Below are 17,116 nucleotides of genomic sequence, written 5' to 3' on the forward strand. Positions count from 1 at the left end.
CCAAACTAAAAGTTCAACCCAGTGACAATTTTCATTGTTTGATAGACGAAGCTTTAACATGTTTTGGAGGAAAGTTGTTGTTCTTCTATCTGATCGTACAAATCCATCACTGACTGTTGTCAAACTGATGCAATACAGTTATGATCCACAATACACCAAGTGAACCTATAAGATCAAAAAACAGAGACTCGGAAATGTAGCAGAGGTAGAAATTGGAATAATGACCAGGTGTGGCTGTTTGTGTTTTTTATTCCATTTGAACTCACATGGAAGAATAACTTCATGAGAGGAAAGATGCTCATAGTATAATTTATATTACATACCCAGCTACTGAAGTTGACACTGTTGTGTACCTTACACTGTATGTATACACATAATTAGTTTTGTCTCACCTAAATTACCAAAATAAAAATGATTTTAGCAATTTTTTCTCATTAAGTAGTAATATTTACATACAAATTATAATTTTATATATAATAAACCAAAAAACTTGTAATTCATTTACTAACAATAAATATGTGAAAGTGAATTAAGCTAACGGAAATAAAAGTAAAGAAAAATTTAAGATTGTCAGACAACAGTCATCAGAAAAAGAATTGATGACAATATCAAAATAGAATGAAAATTTCACATTTTCATCATTTTGAGTTTGTGATTAAATTCTGTGCAGTTTGATTTAAATGATAATAATAATAATAATAATAATAATAATAATAATAATAATAATAATAATAATAATAATAATAATAATAATATACTGCCACCTCGATATGTTTTTTTTCCCACCAATTACTGTTTCTGGATCCGTTTTGGTTGCAACGAGTGACGGACAATAACAAACAAAGAGCGAAGAACCCACGACAACAGAAAGAGAGCCATTAGGAGCTACCAACACAAAGTCCCGCAGAGGAAGCTAGTTCGCTGAAATCCAAACGTTGAGGAGTTTTATTGTGATACCTGTGAGTTGATGGACAGATGGATGACCACATGACTACATGCACACAAAGAGCTACCAGTCACAAGTGCAGCATTCTTTTTTCAATTAACACTCTTAGGCCAGTGTTGTCCCGGTTTATCGCTGACTTTACGCCTGCTTCGGAGCAACTTTGGAGCATGTAGAGGACACCAGGGGCAAGGTCAATTCTCAATCATTTTAGTCCTTTTTATACATTCTAGCACTGCTAGAGATTCAACATTCATGTAATTGTAATTTCTTTCTTTAAAAGCACCAGCGCGATTAGCTAAAAAAGAAAAAAAAATATATATAAATATATATATATATTAAAAAAAGCAACAAAACAAAACCAAAAAAAAAAAACAGCTGAAATCCTGAAATGACTGGCATGAAAGCGAACTGACCCACACCCTGGCAAAGGCGTCAATGAGGATGGTTTGGCTGGTTGGTTAGGTCATAGCTGACAATGTGTTCTATCTTGAAAAAAGTATACTGCATCTTTAAAAATTACAACAACTAGCCACTAAAAAAAAGTTCGCCCAGTAAGATAGCAGCAGCTTGGTGAGCTGGTTGTTGATTGGTTGTTTACTTACAGGTAATAAGAGTATGAATAGTAGGTCCTCCTGGGGTTGAGAGCCAATCAGAAAGCAAAAAAACAAAACAAATGAGACACAAGGGAATATGCAAATTAGGACAAAACTGTCCCGTCTCAACCAGTGACAACAGAAACAGAGGAAAACACCCTTTCACTAATAAAGCATGCAACGAGGAGCCATTATAGCTATGGATCGTTTTAAAAAAGGAACAGAATAATAATAATAATAATAATAAAAACTTAAAACCAAAGTTTAGAGCTATAACAAGCGATAAAACTCAGAAAGGAACTACCAGAACAAAAACGATCAACCTATTTACATGCAGCCTTTCGAAGTGAAATTCAAAAACAAGCATGCAATGATCTGAACTATTTTTAACTGTGACTGGACTGAATAACCCTCATGAAACATTTATCCTTCATCAACCAAAAACCGTTTTTTTAATTGTCACTCCTATTAATGTTCAGTCAAAGCTGATGCAAACCTATCCAATCAATAACACCCAGTAGCTTGTCTCCTGTAAAACAAGCATGATGTCACTGCAAAGTCATCATGTCCCACTATTTTAAAGATGCAGTATTGCTCAGTGTTGTCGTAAAGGTTTAATGACAATGAAGATTGATCTCCCCAGAAACCTTCATCAAACAAAAAACGAGCAAGTAATGATTCCTCATGAGACAAATATTAATAATAATTTTTAAAAAATGTGAAATTGTTTCATATTTTTCCAAACATTTCTGAAAGTTTACACATTATCTTACACAGTGGTTTTATCAGTCAATGCAAAATTACAAACTTTCAAATGAAATGTAAACTAGAACATGTATCATTTGATGGGGAAAGCAGTTTTCTTCATCACAGATCAATGATTGTTGTTATGCAGCTACACGGGATATAATAAGTAGGAACACAATCAATGTAACGCTGGCATGCTTAACACATCCAAGGGTAGAAAAGATCAAATAATTACATATTTTACCAGCAAGTAAAAAAAAAAAAAATAAAATAAATTAATATATATATATATATATATATATATATATATATATATATATATATATATTTTAAGTAATACTCCTGCTGTATTCCTTAAGCTGAATATCACACGTTGCCAGTCGTAATTAGATTTTCAAGCTGAAGCTACTGCATGACAGCTGGCTCACATAAATTCATTAAGCGAATTAGGATAAAAAATAAGGAGGCCGGGGTTGCAAGACGAAAAGTTGTCTATTGATGAGAGGTCATTGTGCTTCATGTTTCAGTGTCTAATTGTTTTCAATTTCTCAAGTGAGATCATGATTAGCAATAATTGAGAGGATCTATTCCTGGATGCTCTGTAAAGACTCCTAAGAAGATGTGCAGACAGGGTGACGCAGAATCATCTTGGTTTATGAGTCTAGGAAATATGTATGGCCACATTTATAATATTTTGCATTGATCTGCAAAGAACACTGAATTTTAAAGAAAACATTAGGAAACAATTATTTTATTTTAGCATATTTATGCATATGATTAATACATTTTATTATGAAAACACCAAAAAGTGTCCCCTGGAAAGCAGCTAAGTTGAATATGACGGGAGCATCCTGTCCACACTATGTTTTTCTTATGTTCATAAAAGGTTTTAGATTAATTTCAGTTTTATGTGCAAGTAGCATCAACAGTACTTAAATGATTGAATAAATCATATGTAAATAAATACAGGTGTCTTACTTGAAGTGAATGTTTAAGAACAATTGATTTTTAGTGTTTATCATTGTGAAACAGTGCATTCTAGAAACATTGAAAGTTAGATTTTATGCAGTTATTAGCTCAAAAAATAATAATGATTATAAATATTGCTTATACATTTAACTTTTATATAAATTATATAATCTCTTCACCACCAGTCATATACATTTAGTGCTGATTTAAATTAGTAAGTCCTATGTGAAAATGCCAACTCTTCGGTATCTGCATGCAGCCACCACATGGTGGAGCTCTGCACCAAGTTAACACCAGTCAGAACAAACTGTTACAGCAAGAATAAGATTGTCACAGATTACGGCCAGAAAATGTTGAAGATGATTTGTTTTCTCTCAAATCAAACTTTGTTATGCACCAAGTATTTCTTATCATCAGTCTGCTTTGCCAAAACCTAGTTCTCTGTGCAAAAGTGACCGAGGCATCACTGCTTCAACCTCTGCAAGCCTTTATTCAATTTATGAGGGCTGATTTGAGAATTTTATCAGTTTTCACATCTTTTTGTTGGAGAATATTATTCTTATCTCTCATATTCATCATTCATCTCATTAACTGCTTAACCAGAAATCTCCAAGCCAGGAATCTGAAAACTAAGTGTTTCCACACAAACTTCAGAAAACAAGTCTCCATCAGCCTTACAGGAACCTTCAGAAAGCAAACCAACTGTTTCTGAGGGGAGATCAATATTTGTGATGGATGGATGAGAGATGGTGCCACTACAACAAATACTGGAACAACAGTCAACAAGAGAAGGGAATCTGCTGAGCGCTTGTGTCTCTGTGTTTTTGCATTTGCATGGGCGCTGGTGCGCGCTTTCAGTGTCGGTGGTTTGTCGTTTATGGTTTCCACAAAAAAAAAAAAAAAAAAAAAAATCCATCTGATCTGATTTAGTGGATGTGGTGGGGCTGTAACTCACCTCTTCTTGAGCAGCAGGATGGCCACCAGAACCAGCAGAGTTAAAACAAGAACGCCGGCACTTATTCCAGCGATTTTCACCACTCGATCCGTTTGTTTGGCCGGGTCAGGGATGACTTCAGGCTCTTCGGTTGCACCTGGTCAGATTAAAATTTTAACAACAGTTACTGAAATGAATAAAAAAATATGAAAACATTTATTCACTCCTATGGAAAGACACAAAGATATACGACATTAAAATAAAATTTAAACGCTTGCAGGTGTGTAGAATTTAATAATTAGCTAAATAGCTAAAACAAAATTCACCTTTTGTACACCTACTTGTGTTTTGTGCGCTGGAACATTGCTCTCAGGCTGTAGGGTGGTTAAATAATGTAGAAAGAATCCTGACACTATTTTTAACTATTTACGACATCTCTTGCTGTCGAAGCATACCATCTTACAATCCTATGAATAATCGCTGTTTTCTCTGAAGCTGTCGTTACAAAATGCCAAGCAGCAGGAAAGCAGTGGGAGTGACAGGTCCGGGGAAGCAGCGGCACTTAAAAATAGGAGGGTTTTTTTCATACCTGTGCTAAAGATCAGATAAATATTAAGTTTGTATGAGTTAATTTTAGAGAAATGCCAGACAATTATAAACAGAATTTAACTAGAACTAATGAAGTGACAGGCATGCGTTGTTTGCACAAATATTAGGCGAATCTTGTTTTTGAAGATCATGCACACAAACATGAATGAAACATGAATGTTGAAGAAAGGACAACTGAGGTTTTCACTCTTTTAGGAGAGTATCTATATGTGCGCAATATTTTTGTGCAGAATTGTTACACATCTTCCCATCTGACTTTTTTTGTTTTCATCTGTTTAAGAATTTTATATGAAAAACTCAAAACTTATCATTAGATATTTTAGACATTCAATATATAAATAAACAAAATAAAATCATTGGCCAACATGGCTACCCTTCTTTTCAATAACAGTGATCGGTCTTCCATTCATGGAGTCTGACAATTTCTTGACTTTCTGTCCATCAACTTTTTGTGCAGCAGCAGCCGTAGACATCGTACAGAGAGGTGGACTGTTGTCCTTCACCGTAAATCTCCCGTTTAAGAACTGCCCACAAGTTCTCAATTGGGTTACGGTCAGGTGAAGAAGTAGGCCATGTCATACGTTTTTAATTTATAATGCATTTACTAGCTGGAGTATTTGGATGCATGTGACAGACGTTTTCCTACATAAAAATAATTCTCTGGTTGAAAAGTTCAGACTTCTTCCTGTACTGATGTTTGGAGAAAGAGACTTCTAAAAACTGGCAAAACCCCAACAGAGATCCAGCCAGATCATTTTTAATAATACCAGCTGCATATCAGTAGCACACCTCCACCTTGCTGGTGTCTGAATCAAAGAGAAACTCTGTGCCGGGTAATTATTAACATAATTATGCTCACTGATAATTATGTTTATGGTAAATTTGGGAAGAACGTCATTATTCTAACCAACGAACATAAAATGAGCAAAACCAAACTGAAATACGTAATGTGCTTTTAGAAAGGAGATTTGTAATCAAGCCAAAAAGTATCAAGCATTTAACCTCGTTATTTAAACTGAAAATAGGTGAATAAATCAGTCAGCGGCTGCAAGTGTGTGCTGTGTAAGTACAACAGCAGGGAAGACAAAATTAGTTCATTGTGAGGAATATACACAAAGTCACCAAATTAATATGACAGATTAAAGTTGAAATTTCACCCGAAAGCACCAAGAAATGCTACTGTAAATTTTAGGCCAAAGCACATTAAAGATGGATTGAGGCAAACAGGAAAACTTTCCTTTGGTGTGACGAATCCAAATTTAAAACGCCATGAAATGAGAAGTACAACAAAGAAGGCCCGGAGCTGCAGCATTGTACTTTTGAAGTAAAGTTAAAAGGAAAGTTCTTTGTTTTGTAGAAGCTTTGAAAGATCTTTCTAAAAACAACTATGTCTACTAGTTTAAAGATTAGCTTTTTTGTTTGTTTTCCAATATATATATCTTTTTAATGTTTAAAAAAATAATAATAAAAAGAATGACATTCAGTTATTTTATTAGATATTTTATTCAATGTCACTGCTTTGATTTGGAGAAGTGCATCGTATAAATAAACATTTAAAAGGCAGGTCTTTCAGAGTTGACTCTTGACAAAGTCACCCATAAACACAGATTATATTGACAGTGGTTTTTATAATTCAGCTTTTGTTGAAGTCCCATAAAAAGACAGCCATGGAGCATCAGTTTGTCCCTTGCCTACACTGTCTTCTGCAGCTAGATAAACTGAGCTAAAAGCATGTGTAATTGCTTAATGGTAAATATATTAAACCCATTAACTCTGCAAACACAATTTCAATTTACAGCTACAATCTGTCAGTGGAAAAAACCCCCCTAAAAATCACTCATTTAGTGCAAATACTCAATCCGCCTTGTGTTTTATGCATTCTGTTTGTCTTAAACACAGCATCCTGTTTCTATTGGGTAACACTTCTGAAATGTAATTTGACAGAAGGCATTAAATATGTATATACCAATGTCAGTGCGGTACTCAAATCAAACTCATCTCCGTTCTTGATGACTTTGGAGAGTTGAATGAACTCCCAGACTTTCACCGTTTAAAATATAATTCGTCAATGATGTTTCAGAGTGCAGGAGTTTCAATCTAATTCATGAGGGACACAAAGCACAGTGTTTCTCAAGCTCTACTTAATCATTTTATACTGGAGAACCAGCATTCTGTATGTTACCATGTAAGAGTATTATGGTGTATTATAGTAATCCAAATAATCCAAGAGAAAAACATATGTGGAAAACTCTTCATGATGTAATACAGCTATCAAACATAATCTACTTTAAATACTAAATGTCAACAATCCCAGTTCTGTTTTATCAGCTGCATGTTTGCAATCTGAAAATCCTTCAATAAATATTTATTGATAAAGCATGCAGTTGTGTTGTTGTGCATATAGTTTGCATACTGGGATGAACAGTGTGAACTTTGCAGTGTGGGACGGAGAAAAGCCTTGGTTACACAAATCCTGACATAAAAATGGGATTCCAATCAGAACTGTTGTCGTACCTATTTATTGCCAGCATGTGGAAAAATATAGAGGAATATACTGTCACTGAAAGATGTCAAGTTTTTGAACATGATCATGTTATAATTATTAATAAATGTGATCATTTCATCCAAGGGGAAGCAGTAGTATGCTTTTAGCGCATGAATACTAATATTCCAATGAAAGGATAATTTACAGGAGTTTGTAAAGTTTTACTTCATGCTTGGTCTAACACATGGAGAGATATTGAGGGTTATATTACTTGTGCTAGAAAATGGGTTTATATTTTTCTACTCATACAAACACTGCATCGCATAAATCAAGAACAAAATCAAGTAAAAACGTCCAATTTGAATGAAAATTATTGCCGCTAAACATATTTTTTACACTAAGATGAATTATACAAATAAACATCTGAATCTATTATCTTTTTTTATAACCATGGTAAATAAATAACAAAACAACTTGTTTCTTTGCACAACTTTTGAAAAGCCAGCAGGAGACAACACGACAGAAACCAAACATCCACGTCTTGAAAGGCTTCACAGCCTGACCTCATAATGTCGACTCTTAATGTCTGTAAAAATGATCCAGGTCACTACACTAACACACACCCACTTACCCTCACACACACACACACACATACAACTCCCTGAGGCAGCAATGACAATACACAATACCCCAGATGACCTAATAGGACCACCATCACTTAATCCTCCCTCCTGGATGCATGCTTCAGTGCACAAACACATGCAGAGAGAAAGGAAGGGACATTCGTTCAACCTCTTTGCCCATCACTTTGTTCCTCTCTATTATCTACTATTTAAAAAATCCTTTCCAAAGACTTCCAGCTTTACTCGGACCGCCTCAGGCTGGAAGGACAGAATGCCAGCTTGTTTCACCAGCTTCTGGTCCAAGTGGCCACCTGTTCTGGCAGCTACAGCCACAAGCACTACTTGAAATATGATGACCCAGGAAAGTCCCCCGTTCGTCTTATATACGGTGGAGAAACATGACACCCCACTGGCACCGGAGAAGCATAACCACACCTTTGATCCAGCCATGGATCAAGTTCCTTACAAGTCCACAAGTAAACATCTCCTGGTCACACTGGCTGGACTTCCTGAATCTATAAAAACATCTAACATTTTTGGTCACTGTTTTTTTTTTAAATACCTTTTTATGTCATACCACCATCACATAATTCATTGTAAGGCTGTCATCTATCTAAGTAATCAGCAGTAATGGGTCATTGTAATGGATTATTGGGCTCAGAATGATGTCATCTGATTTTGTAGCTTTATGAGCCTACTGCACTGCAAGGTCACACTAACGGACTGCAGAAAGATGGCTAACACGGGTAGGATAGGTCATAGATTTCATTCACTTTCAAAACACCAATCCTTTGTCCTCATGATTATCAATTTTTAAAAAAAATCGATTTTTACATACCTTAATCAGAAGCAAATGTTATAGATCTCAAAACATTGAAAATAGGATAATCCAGTTTGGAAATACTTAATATTTCTTTGGAGTGGATTTGATATTTGACAATATGTGTATGAAATTGTAAGACAGTTCACAATCCCCTGACTGTTATGAATATGAGATACACAATGGTGTCTGATTGTCAGCTTCATTGAAAACATAATATGTTTTTTTTTGTTTATCCTTTTTCTGGCTCTAAACAGATACATTTTTAATCCATTAGACCCATTTTTAAAACAGCACATGCATGTGTGCGGCCTTGTTCATGGATTATTTTTTCACAATTTCAAATCTGACTGATAATCTATTAACATATGGCTGCTGGTAAAATCTGCTATCTGGAGAGTATGCACAAACAAATGTTAAAATTGTACATAAGCACATGGATGTGTTTTTTCACTTTTTGAAATGAAGCAATAATATATTGTCATCTTGAATACTCCTAGTAAATCATCAAAACAACAATCTCAACTGAAGCTAGTCTAATAGGTAAGAGAGGTCATTAGATTTTTTCCATAGTGTACCACAACAATAAAATATAACAAAAAGAATGCAAAATAATAGTTGGACATGAGTAAATATGGAACATTAAACGATTTAACATCATATGACAAGCTAAAATGTTCATAAAATTTACTTTCTCAGATGCCTAGAATATTAAGCTGTAATTATCACAATTTAGGGCTTTTATTTCCACAACATATGATCTCAATGACAGTGTATTCTTACGTTTAGCTGCCAGCCTCAGGCACTGCGTCTTAGTTTCCTGGAAAAAAAACAAAACAAAAAAACACAAGGAGCATTTTTCAGTATCCTGTAAGAAACTGTTAAGAAGACAATACAATATTGACCGTATTCATATTGCGAGCTCCATGCTCTGATTTCAAGTCATTGCTTATATAAAACTTCTAAAGTGGAGTTTATTAGAGCATCTCTTTGCCTCTGCAACTAAAATATATTTAATTGTAACAGCTTGTGTGAAGCTGAAGTTTCATTTTCATACAACATCAATAAATGTGTATTTACCCTCTCTGTGCTGCTAACTGCTTGAAGGTAGATGTTGTAGTTCTTCCTTGGAGCCAGCGGGGGATTCCAGAATCCCTGTACAGCACAAGATGCAACTTTACTTCAGGCAGTGCAGTCACTTTCTTCATCAAACACAAGTCTTTAGATCAAAAACCGCGATTGTTACATCTTTATTATTACCATGTTTTAAAGATGTAATTAGTCTTCAATATGGTAAATTAGTTAGCGTTGCTTAGACAGTTTAACAAACAAAAACAAATACAAAGTCATCAGAAATGTATCTGTTCAGTCAGTGCAACTTGCTTCCTATCCGCCGCCTCAATCCCCCTCCTTGTGTTCCAGGATGTGTAAAGTCAGAACAGCTACACCAGAGCAGAACCCCACCAGCCACAATCAGTTGCACAATCAGCAACTACACACGTTCCAGGCATCTCCTCAACCTTCGGTCAGCCAGATCTTTAACTAAATTCAGCAGGAATGATCTGGTGGTTAAGGCCAGGTGTGTGACCTGTGATTGTGACAATTTTCATCCACCATCCCTGCATCCTGCACTCTCTAATACTTGCAGGACCTCCCTAAAACATCCTTGAAGCTTGGCTTTAGTCCCTTGGTTAAAAACCCTACTCCACTCATCACAGCTCCATGCTCAGCATCACCTACTGGTCTCAAAGTAAAAAAAACTGAACTTCTTTCTTAGTTAGCTTGGTTGACATAATTTGTCTACCACTGTTCCTGCTCCCATTTTCATTTTCTGACTGAAGATACCCATCTAGTGTTAAATAAGTGGCTGCACTCTCTGTGAAGAATCTAGCTACACATAGTAATCACATGCAGTGGATTTTATTACGTTGCATAAACTTAATTTCCCCATTCCCCATAGTTGGTACTATTGTTTTACAAACCAATGATGCAGTTTTCTTAAGCTCTGTATCATTTTCTTTGATAATTTAAAGTTTTTATATTATCACTGAAATATAATTTTAATGTCAAACATTGTTTTTAAGAACACTTGCCTGGTAAGTCTTGTTGTCTCCCACAGTAAAGGGGATGGGCTCAGGCAGGTTGCTGGGTGACAGCTGGGCAGCATAGTAATATGGAGAACCACCACTTGATGCGCTGTGGTAGGGAACTGGAACCTGGGAGTTATTAAGGGTGATTGACAAATGATTCATAGCACAGCTTTCATATTTTTAGTACATAATATACCATAGCAGAGTTTGTTTATTAATGTGAGAATACAAACATTTCCATCAAAGTGTTGCGCTTCATATAATAAATAATGCAAATGGATCTGCTTTACTTGAGCAAAATTGCCTGAGGTTTAAATTCAATTTTCTGGTAATGAGTTCCACACAATGTTCGCTAGCACACAAGTAAATGCATATGTGGCTTGTTAAGTCTAAGCAGAGATGTGTATCTGTCACCTCAAAGCAATCGGACGAAGCCTGGCGACGTGACCGCTGAGGATTTACTTCCTCCACCACAATCTGGTATGCGCTATACACAGAGAAAAAGAAAGTAATTACAGTAATAATTATAGTTTTTTTCAATACTCACATGCCAAAAGCAAGAAATACAGCGTGTATGAAAATGATACCTTATAGGTGCACCCTTGGCTTGTGCAGGTTTGAGCAGGACAGTGATAGTTGTTGCAGTTTCATTAAGAAATGCCTCTGACACGTCATACTCATCTATCGTCGGTGCTGAGAGAGAAATAGCAGTAGCATCATACAGCAGTTATGGCGTTAAATACATTTGTTTTGTTTGAAATCTCTCTTCTACCTGAGATATTCGTAGTCACATTAAGTGTGGATGCAGGCCCGAAACCTTTGGACGTCGACGCTCGGATAGAGAGCTGATACGTAACACCTGGGTGGAGTTGGGCGAACGTGTAGTGGGTGGCATTTGAAGGTAATGACACCATGAGTCCCGGGCGCTGCAGAGGTACTGAAGGGTCAAATGAGCGCACGCCACTGTAGCTGATCTGCAGAGATTCAGTGGCACATAAACCGGTTTTTAATATTTATGAGGCAGTGCATGTTACAAATTTAGCTACTTCAACTGCGTCCAGAAAGCACACTACCTCGTATTGTGTTATAACTCCGTTGGGCTCAGCTGGTTCCTTCCAGTAAAGGATTATTGTCTCTTCAGACGGAGTGGCTCTAAGTGACTGACTGGGAACGGGACCTGGAACTGTTGACCCAAACAGAGAGACACAATCTGTAAATGCTAATAAAACCAGCAGTAAAATTCTGCTCTGCAAATGAGGAAGCTGGGACCAAAATGAAACATACCCAGGAAGACAAACAGACGAACATCGTAAAATGTTATGCATTTATTTTTTAATTTAGAAAAAAAAAAAAGATGCAGACTGGAAATTAATATAAACAACCACATTTTAAAAAGCAAATTCCAACAATCAGTAAATGTTTTTTTTTTTACCATCTTCATCAGTCTGAATAATGGTTTCATCACTCTCCTTCCTCCCCTCTGGATTGGTCAGGATCATCTTCAGGCTAACATTAGTGTAAGGGGGCAGGCTTCCCACCAGGTGACGAGGTGCTGAGAAAGGAAAACAAAGAGAACTAATAATTATATTGTCGAACAACAACCTATTTCAAGCTCATATAATTGTCACTTTCAGACCTTAAAGGTGCAGATTTAAATGCAGTGTTTTATCTGAGTAAGAAGCAAAAACATGTTTGCAGCAGGTGTTTTACGTCTTGACTATAGAGAATGGATGAGATCACAAGGACGTTTGTCCTACCGATGCCTCAAAATAAATCACAAACATGTTCAACTTTCAAACACAGACTCCGTGCCACAAATTAAAAAAAAAAAAGGCAGCAAAGACTTTTGTTGTAAATCTTAGGAACTAGAGAGTGGTCTGGCATTTGTGCATGGAAATAAAACTCATTGAGAAATAAATCATCAGAATAATTGGATATTACAGTTCTGTCAGATTAATCAATGGGGAAAAAATCAATACATCTCCAGACCATTTAGAGGGAACATAAATAATTCTTCAAATTACATTGGTGTACTAATGTAGAATGACACCTGCAATACACATAATGATTTAAATGAAAATTTTAAATATTGTGGATAGTCTGTGCCTAAAACAATGACCCTAAGATGTGTAATAACCACTTTGGAGCACATTTTTAAAACAAAATGTTCTTTAGGACATACTTTTTACCAATAAACAGAGATGCTTTCTTATCTAGACTTCTTATTAAATATCTATTCTAGTTTACTTCACAGCGCTAAAAACAAGAAATCCTGACACATCAACATATGTTTTTACTGAACGATCACCTGATTCCTTCATAAGTATTACCTTTAGGATCCATATCCAAGCAGTCAGCCTTGCTGTGGTTGTCGGCGGTCATGTAATGGTAGCAAATGGTGACATTAAAGGTGTGACAGCGAGTGATGTTGTAACCCAGGGACTCCCAGTCCACCGCAATCAAACGAGCCCTGGTCTCAGCAATCTTCAGCCTCTTGGGTGTACGCATGGGTTCTACAAAAGAGAAAGGAGAGAAGAAAGGGTAAACCAAAAAGGTGATAGAAATTGCTGATTGTTCATCTCAAAAAAACACAGTTGCGTTACAAGAATATAAAAAAAAATAGTAACTGTGTGTGTTGTCTTTGTAACTTTGTTTTTTAAATGAACAATTGCTTTCAAACTTTTTAAAAGAAACTCTAAAAATCCTCAGGCTTTCTTTTCTGTGCAGTATGGGATTCAAGCAAATGTTCTTCTTGTTGCCAAAAACAACTAGGCGTGGAGAGCCAACATTTCCCAATGATGACGCATCCAAGTTTGAACAAACATTCATTTCTCTGTGCTGCCTCTCAACCATTTCTCAAATTCAATATCTTCTGTGAGCCATATCTTTGGTTTCCATCCTTTATGTGGATTTGGACTGCTATTGTCAATATAATCTACTTTCCTTCCCCACTGCCCAAGGCTTTAATTACCTTAACTGGCTCATTTAACTGGATCGATAACCCCCCGTCCTAACACACGCACATGTGTGTGTGCATACAGTACACTTGGAGAAAGGAGCAGAAACTCAAACTCTGTTGATTCATCACTCATGAGTCCACTTCATGCCAAACAGTTTACTTACAGGGATGACTATCAGCTTTTGGTTTTCCTGAGATTCAACTACGGATTTCTTAAGGAAATGTCAACGACTACCACAGACTCATGAATCTAAGTTTGAGAAGTATTTCTCCAAGTAGAAAAGATATCATGCTGTCAAGAAGCATGTAATTAACTTTGACAAAGTAACAATGGAAAGTCTTTGCCTCTCAGACAGAAGTGACCACTTGATCAGCAGGCATAAAGTATGATGAGATCTTCTGCAGAAGAGCATGTCAAAAGGAAATGCAAGGATTATCTCCTGAGTTTACAGCAACTCACAAAAAAATCAATTGTACTCACACTGCTGTGTGGACATATTCTGTTTTCTCTATTGCCTAGTGTGTGTCTTTGTCTATTATGTAAATATTTGCTGCAGAACTGCTAAAAAAAAGCACCAGTTTTGCAAATGTGTCACTTTTAATTCTCACATGGGTTTTTATAGTCCAAGTTCAAGGATGTTGAAGCAACAAGTGGATAAATCAAATATTTGGCTGTTGCGTGTATTAACCCACACAATTCATTACGCTCTCCCCCAACATCAGGTTATTGAATCACTTATCTTTCAAGTGCATCAAGCAAACAAAGAGGATTGACGAGAGTACGTTTCTGAGAAAAATCTAATTTCACCAGGAAATTACAAGAGGTTTTTCCACCAGTGTTGAGACAGATTTGCTGGAAGACGTGGATTTGATTGTGAAAACTATAGGCACAGAAAAGCATTAAGCTCCAAATAATGCTGAAATAAACTATTTTAGAAATTTATTGTGTGGTGATATGACTCTCTGGCCATTGTTTTGATAATGGTAGCATCTTTACTTCTGCTTATGTTAGCGCTGTGTGCTCGCTTTTGAGGACATAACCAAACCGCGGGTTTTGAATAGTGTCAGTACATCAACGTTTTGGCATTGTCACTGCCGTTTTTCTCTCGGAGAACACATGATTCAAATCCACTCAGTGATGTTCCTGTGCTGCCAGATAATCACGTCTCTGCTATCAAACTAAAAATGTGGCCGAACGCGGTGAAGTGGAACGCTCTGTTACCTGGAGGGGTGTGTGTGAAGTGTCTCAGTTGCATTTAAAGAGACCACACCAAAGCGAGTTGTTCTGAGCTCAGAAAAGGCGCCTGTGCAGCTACCATGACAGGAAATTCAGACCAAAGCATTGCGGTTCCACTTTATGTAAACCACAGTTGAATGATTTAAATGAGGAAAAGGAAGGCTTGAAAAGCACATGTCCACATTAAACAACATGCATGCTTTTGGAGCGCGGGAGGAAGCCAGAGTTCCCAAGGATCTTAAAGTACGACTGAAATCTCAAAAATAGAACATGAAATGTTGACAAAGCTCAGCTGCAATTCTTGTAATTCTCTTGTTTGATAAGTTATACGTTGTTTTTGAGAACTCATAAATAAAAACAGTTCACAATAAAGGTAATTTTTAAAACTCCTCCTTGTCTTGGCCAGTCTTTCTTATTTTTGACCTCTTTTCAGAGGAGACAACACAAGGACACAAACTAGTTGTTCCCTCTTCACAACCCATTATCTACCTGTCACTCACACACACTGCCTCTGAAACTGGCCGTACACACTCTTGCACTCGGTTATTACCCAAATACACACTCACACTTAAGGTTGCGACAAAAATAAAGATTAAATCGAGGCAGGTAGGTTTGGGCAGTTGTGTGTTTGTGTGTTCACCTCTCTTAAAGCTCACCATAAGAATTTGTTGTCAAGGGCAAACACAAATCTTTCAAAGCTCCAACCACACACACACACCAAGAGTACATTACAATAATAATAGGGTTGCTACACCATTTCAATAGAAATATTTTACCAATAAAATGATAAGAAATGGAAAAAAATATTAAAAGGAGACAAAGGGTTATGCAGGCAATTCTCTGCCGAGCAAATATTATTCATGTACTGTGTGTGCACTATTGGGTGATAATGGCGGAAAGGGTCATAGCATTTCATTCTGGCTTCAACCAGTTATTGGATGGCTGACATTTAAATAGAGCAAGAGGGAAAACTCCTGCTTTCTCCACCTGCCTCACTCTATTTCTGTCTTCTACTCATTTGTCTCGGGTCTTTTTTCTGTCTGTGTCTGTTAAAATCAATACCTGTGATCATTCCCATAAACAGCACTGCTGAAACACGCATACATACACACACTCACACATCAAGCAAGGTAATAAGTAGCATTGATCTTTTTTGGTCTCTTAATGCCATTGCTGCATGAGATGGGGACCATCTCATCTCTCTGTAGTGAGATGAGGTCACCAACAAGGAATTAAAGCAAAATATGAGCAGATGCTTGTGTCATGCAAACACACACATATATACCTACATACAATTTCAAAACAAACAAACAAACAAAAAAGAGATTCTTTGTTACTTTTAGAAGTTGAAACCCATCCATTCTTTTGAACCCTTTCATGCATAGTGGTCGCTACAGTGGACAGCTGTCTTAAGGTCATTTTCTTGTGCTTCTTGTGGATTTTTATGTTATAAATGCACACAGACCACTGGCTGACAGACAAAAAAAATATATTGTGACATAAGATAACTCCTAAAGAACAATACTACTGATGTATTTTTCAAATAACTTTGTATTTGGAGAAAATTACAATTTATCACCTAATAAAATGATAAAAAAAAACAATTCCTACCTTTTTGTTATGCCTTCAGAAAATCAAAAGAAATTTGAAAAAAAATCCTAACACAAAGGATCATAATTCATGCATGAAAGGGTTAATTCACTTTGCAGCTACAACATACTTTGTGTTGGTCTATCACACACAATCCTAATGAAATATACCAACGTTTGAGATTGTGACTTGATAAAAGGTGAAAAAGTTAGAGGCACTGATATTTTTTGCAAAGTACTGCATGTATCCACAACCCACACACTCATTTCAAAACCCAATTCTCATCCTAACCCATAATGCACTGCTGCTTATCTACTGTAGGTGGTAAAAGCAGGCAGAAAGGTGAGCAAAAAATGGACAGACAGCAAGAAAGAAGGAGAGAAAAGAGAAAGGAAGAAAGAGATAGAATGAAGTGAAACTGTGGATGGACTGAGGGACAGATAAAAGGAGCAGAGCGCGGAAGATGAGAAACAGGGAGAGAGAGAGAGGTGGAATGGGTGAGATACGATAACTA

At 36.4% G+C, this 17,116-nt stretch overlaps 1 protein-coding gene across 2 annotated transcripts in view; it reads right to left on the reverse strand.

Annotated features, from left to right (window-relative positions):
- The window catches only part of ptprk (protein tyrosine phosphatase receptor type K), a 100,660-nt gene that overhangs the window by 14,797 nt on the left and 68,747 nt on the right, over positions 1 to 17,116 (reverse strand). Inside the window, exons 11-21 of one of the 2 annotated variants that reach the window (XM_088002088.1) lie at positions 13,147 to 13,329; positions 12,249 to 12,368; positions 11,890 to 11,999; positions 11,589 to 11,790; positions 11,404 to 11,509; positions 11,231 to 11,303; positions 10,820 to 10,942; positions 9,807 to 9,881; positions 9,510 to 9,546; positions 4,211 to 4,346; positions 1,549 to 1,578 (exon numbers count right to left, since the gene is read on the reverse strand). In XM_088002088.1, coding sequence (XP_087858214.1) covers positions 1,549 to 1,578; positions 4,211 to 4,346; positions 9,510 to 9,546; positions 9,807 to 9,881; positions 10,820 to 10,942; positions 11,231 to 11,303; positions 11,404 to 11,509; positions 11,589 to 11,790; positions 11,890 to 11,999; positions 12,249 to 12,368; positions 13,147 to 13,329 — 1,195 coding nt within the window. The remainder of the gene's footprint in view (positions 1 to 1,548; positions 1,579 to 4,210; positions 4,347 to 9,509; positions 9,547 to 9,806; positions 9,882 to 10,819; positions 10,943 to 11,230; positions 11,304 to 11,403; positions 11,510 to 11,588; positions 11,791 to 11,889; positions 12,000 to 12,248; positions 12,369 to 13,146; positions 13,330 to 17,116) is intronic. The other variant, XM_088002089.1, reaches the window with a different exon arrangement.

This window comes from Poecilia mexicana, unplaced genomic scaffold (genome assembly GCF_051168715.1).
Source record: "Poecilia mexicana isolate PSO_F unplaced genomic scaffold, ASM5116871v1 scaffold_21, whole genome shotgun sequence".
Taxonomy (NCBI): domain Eukaryota; kingdom Metazoa; phylum Chordata; class Actinopteri; order Cyprinodontiformes; family Poeciliidae; genus Poecilia; species Poecilia mexicana.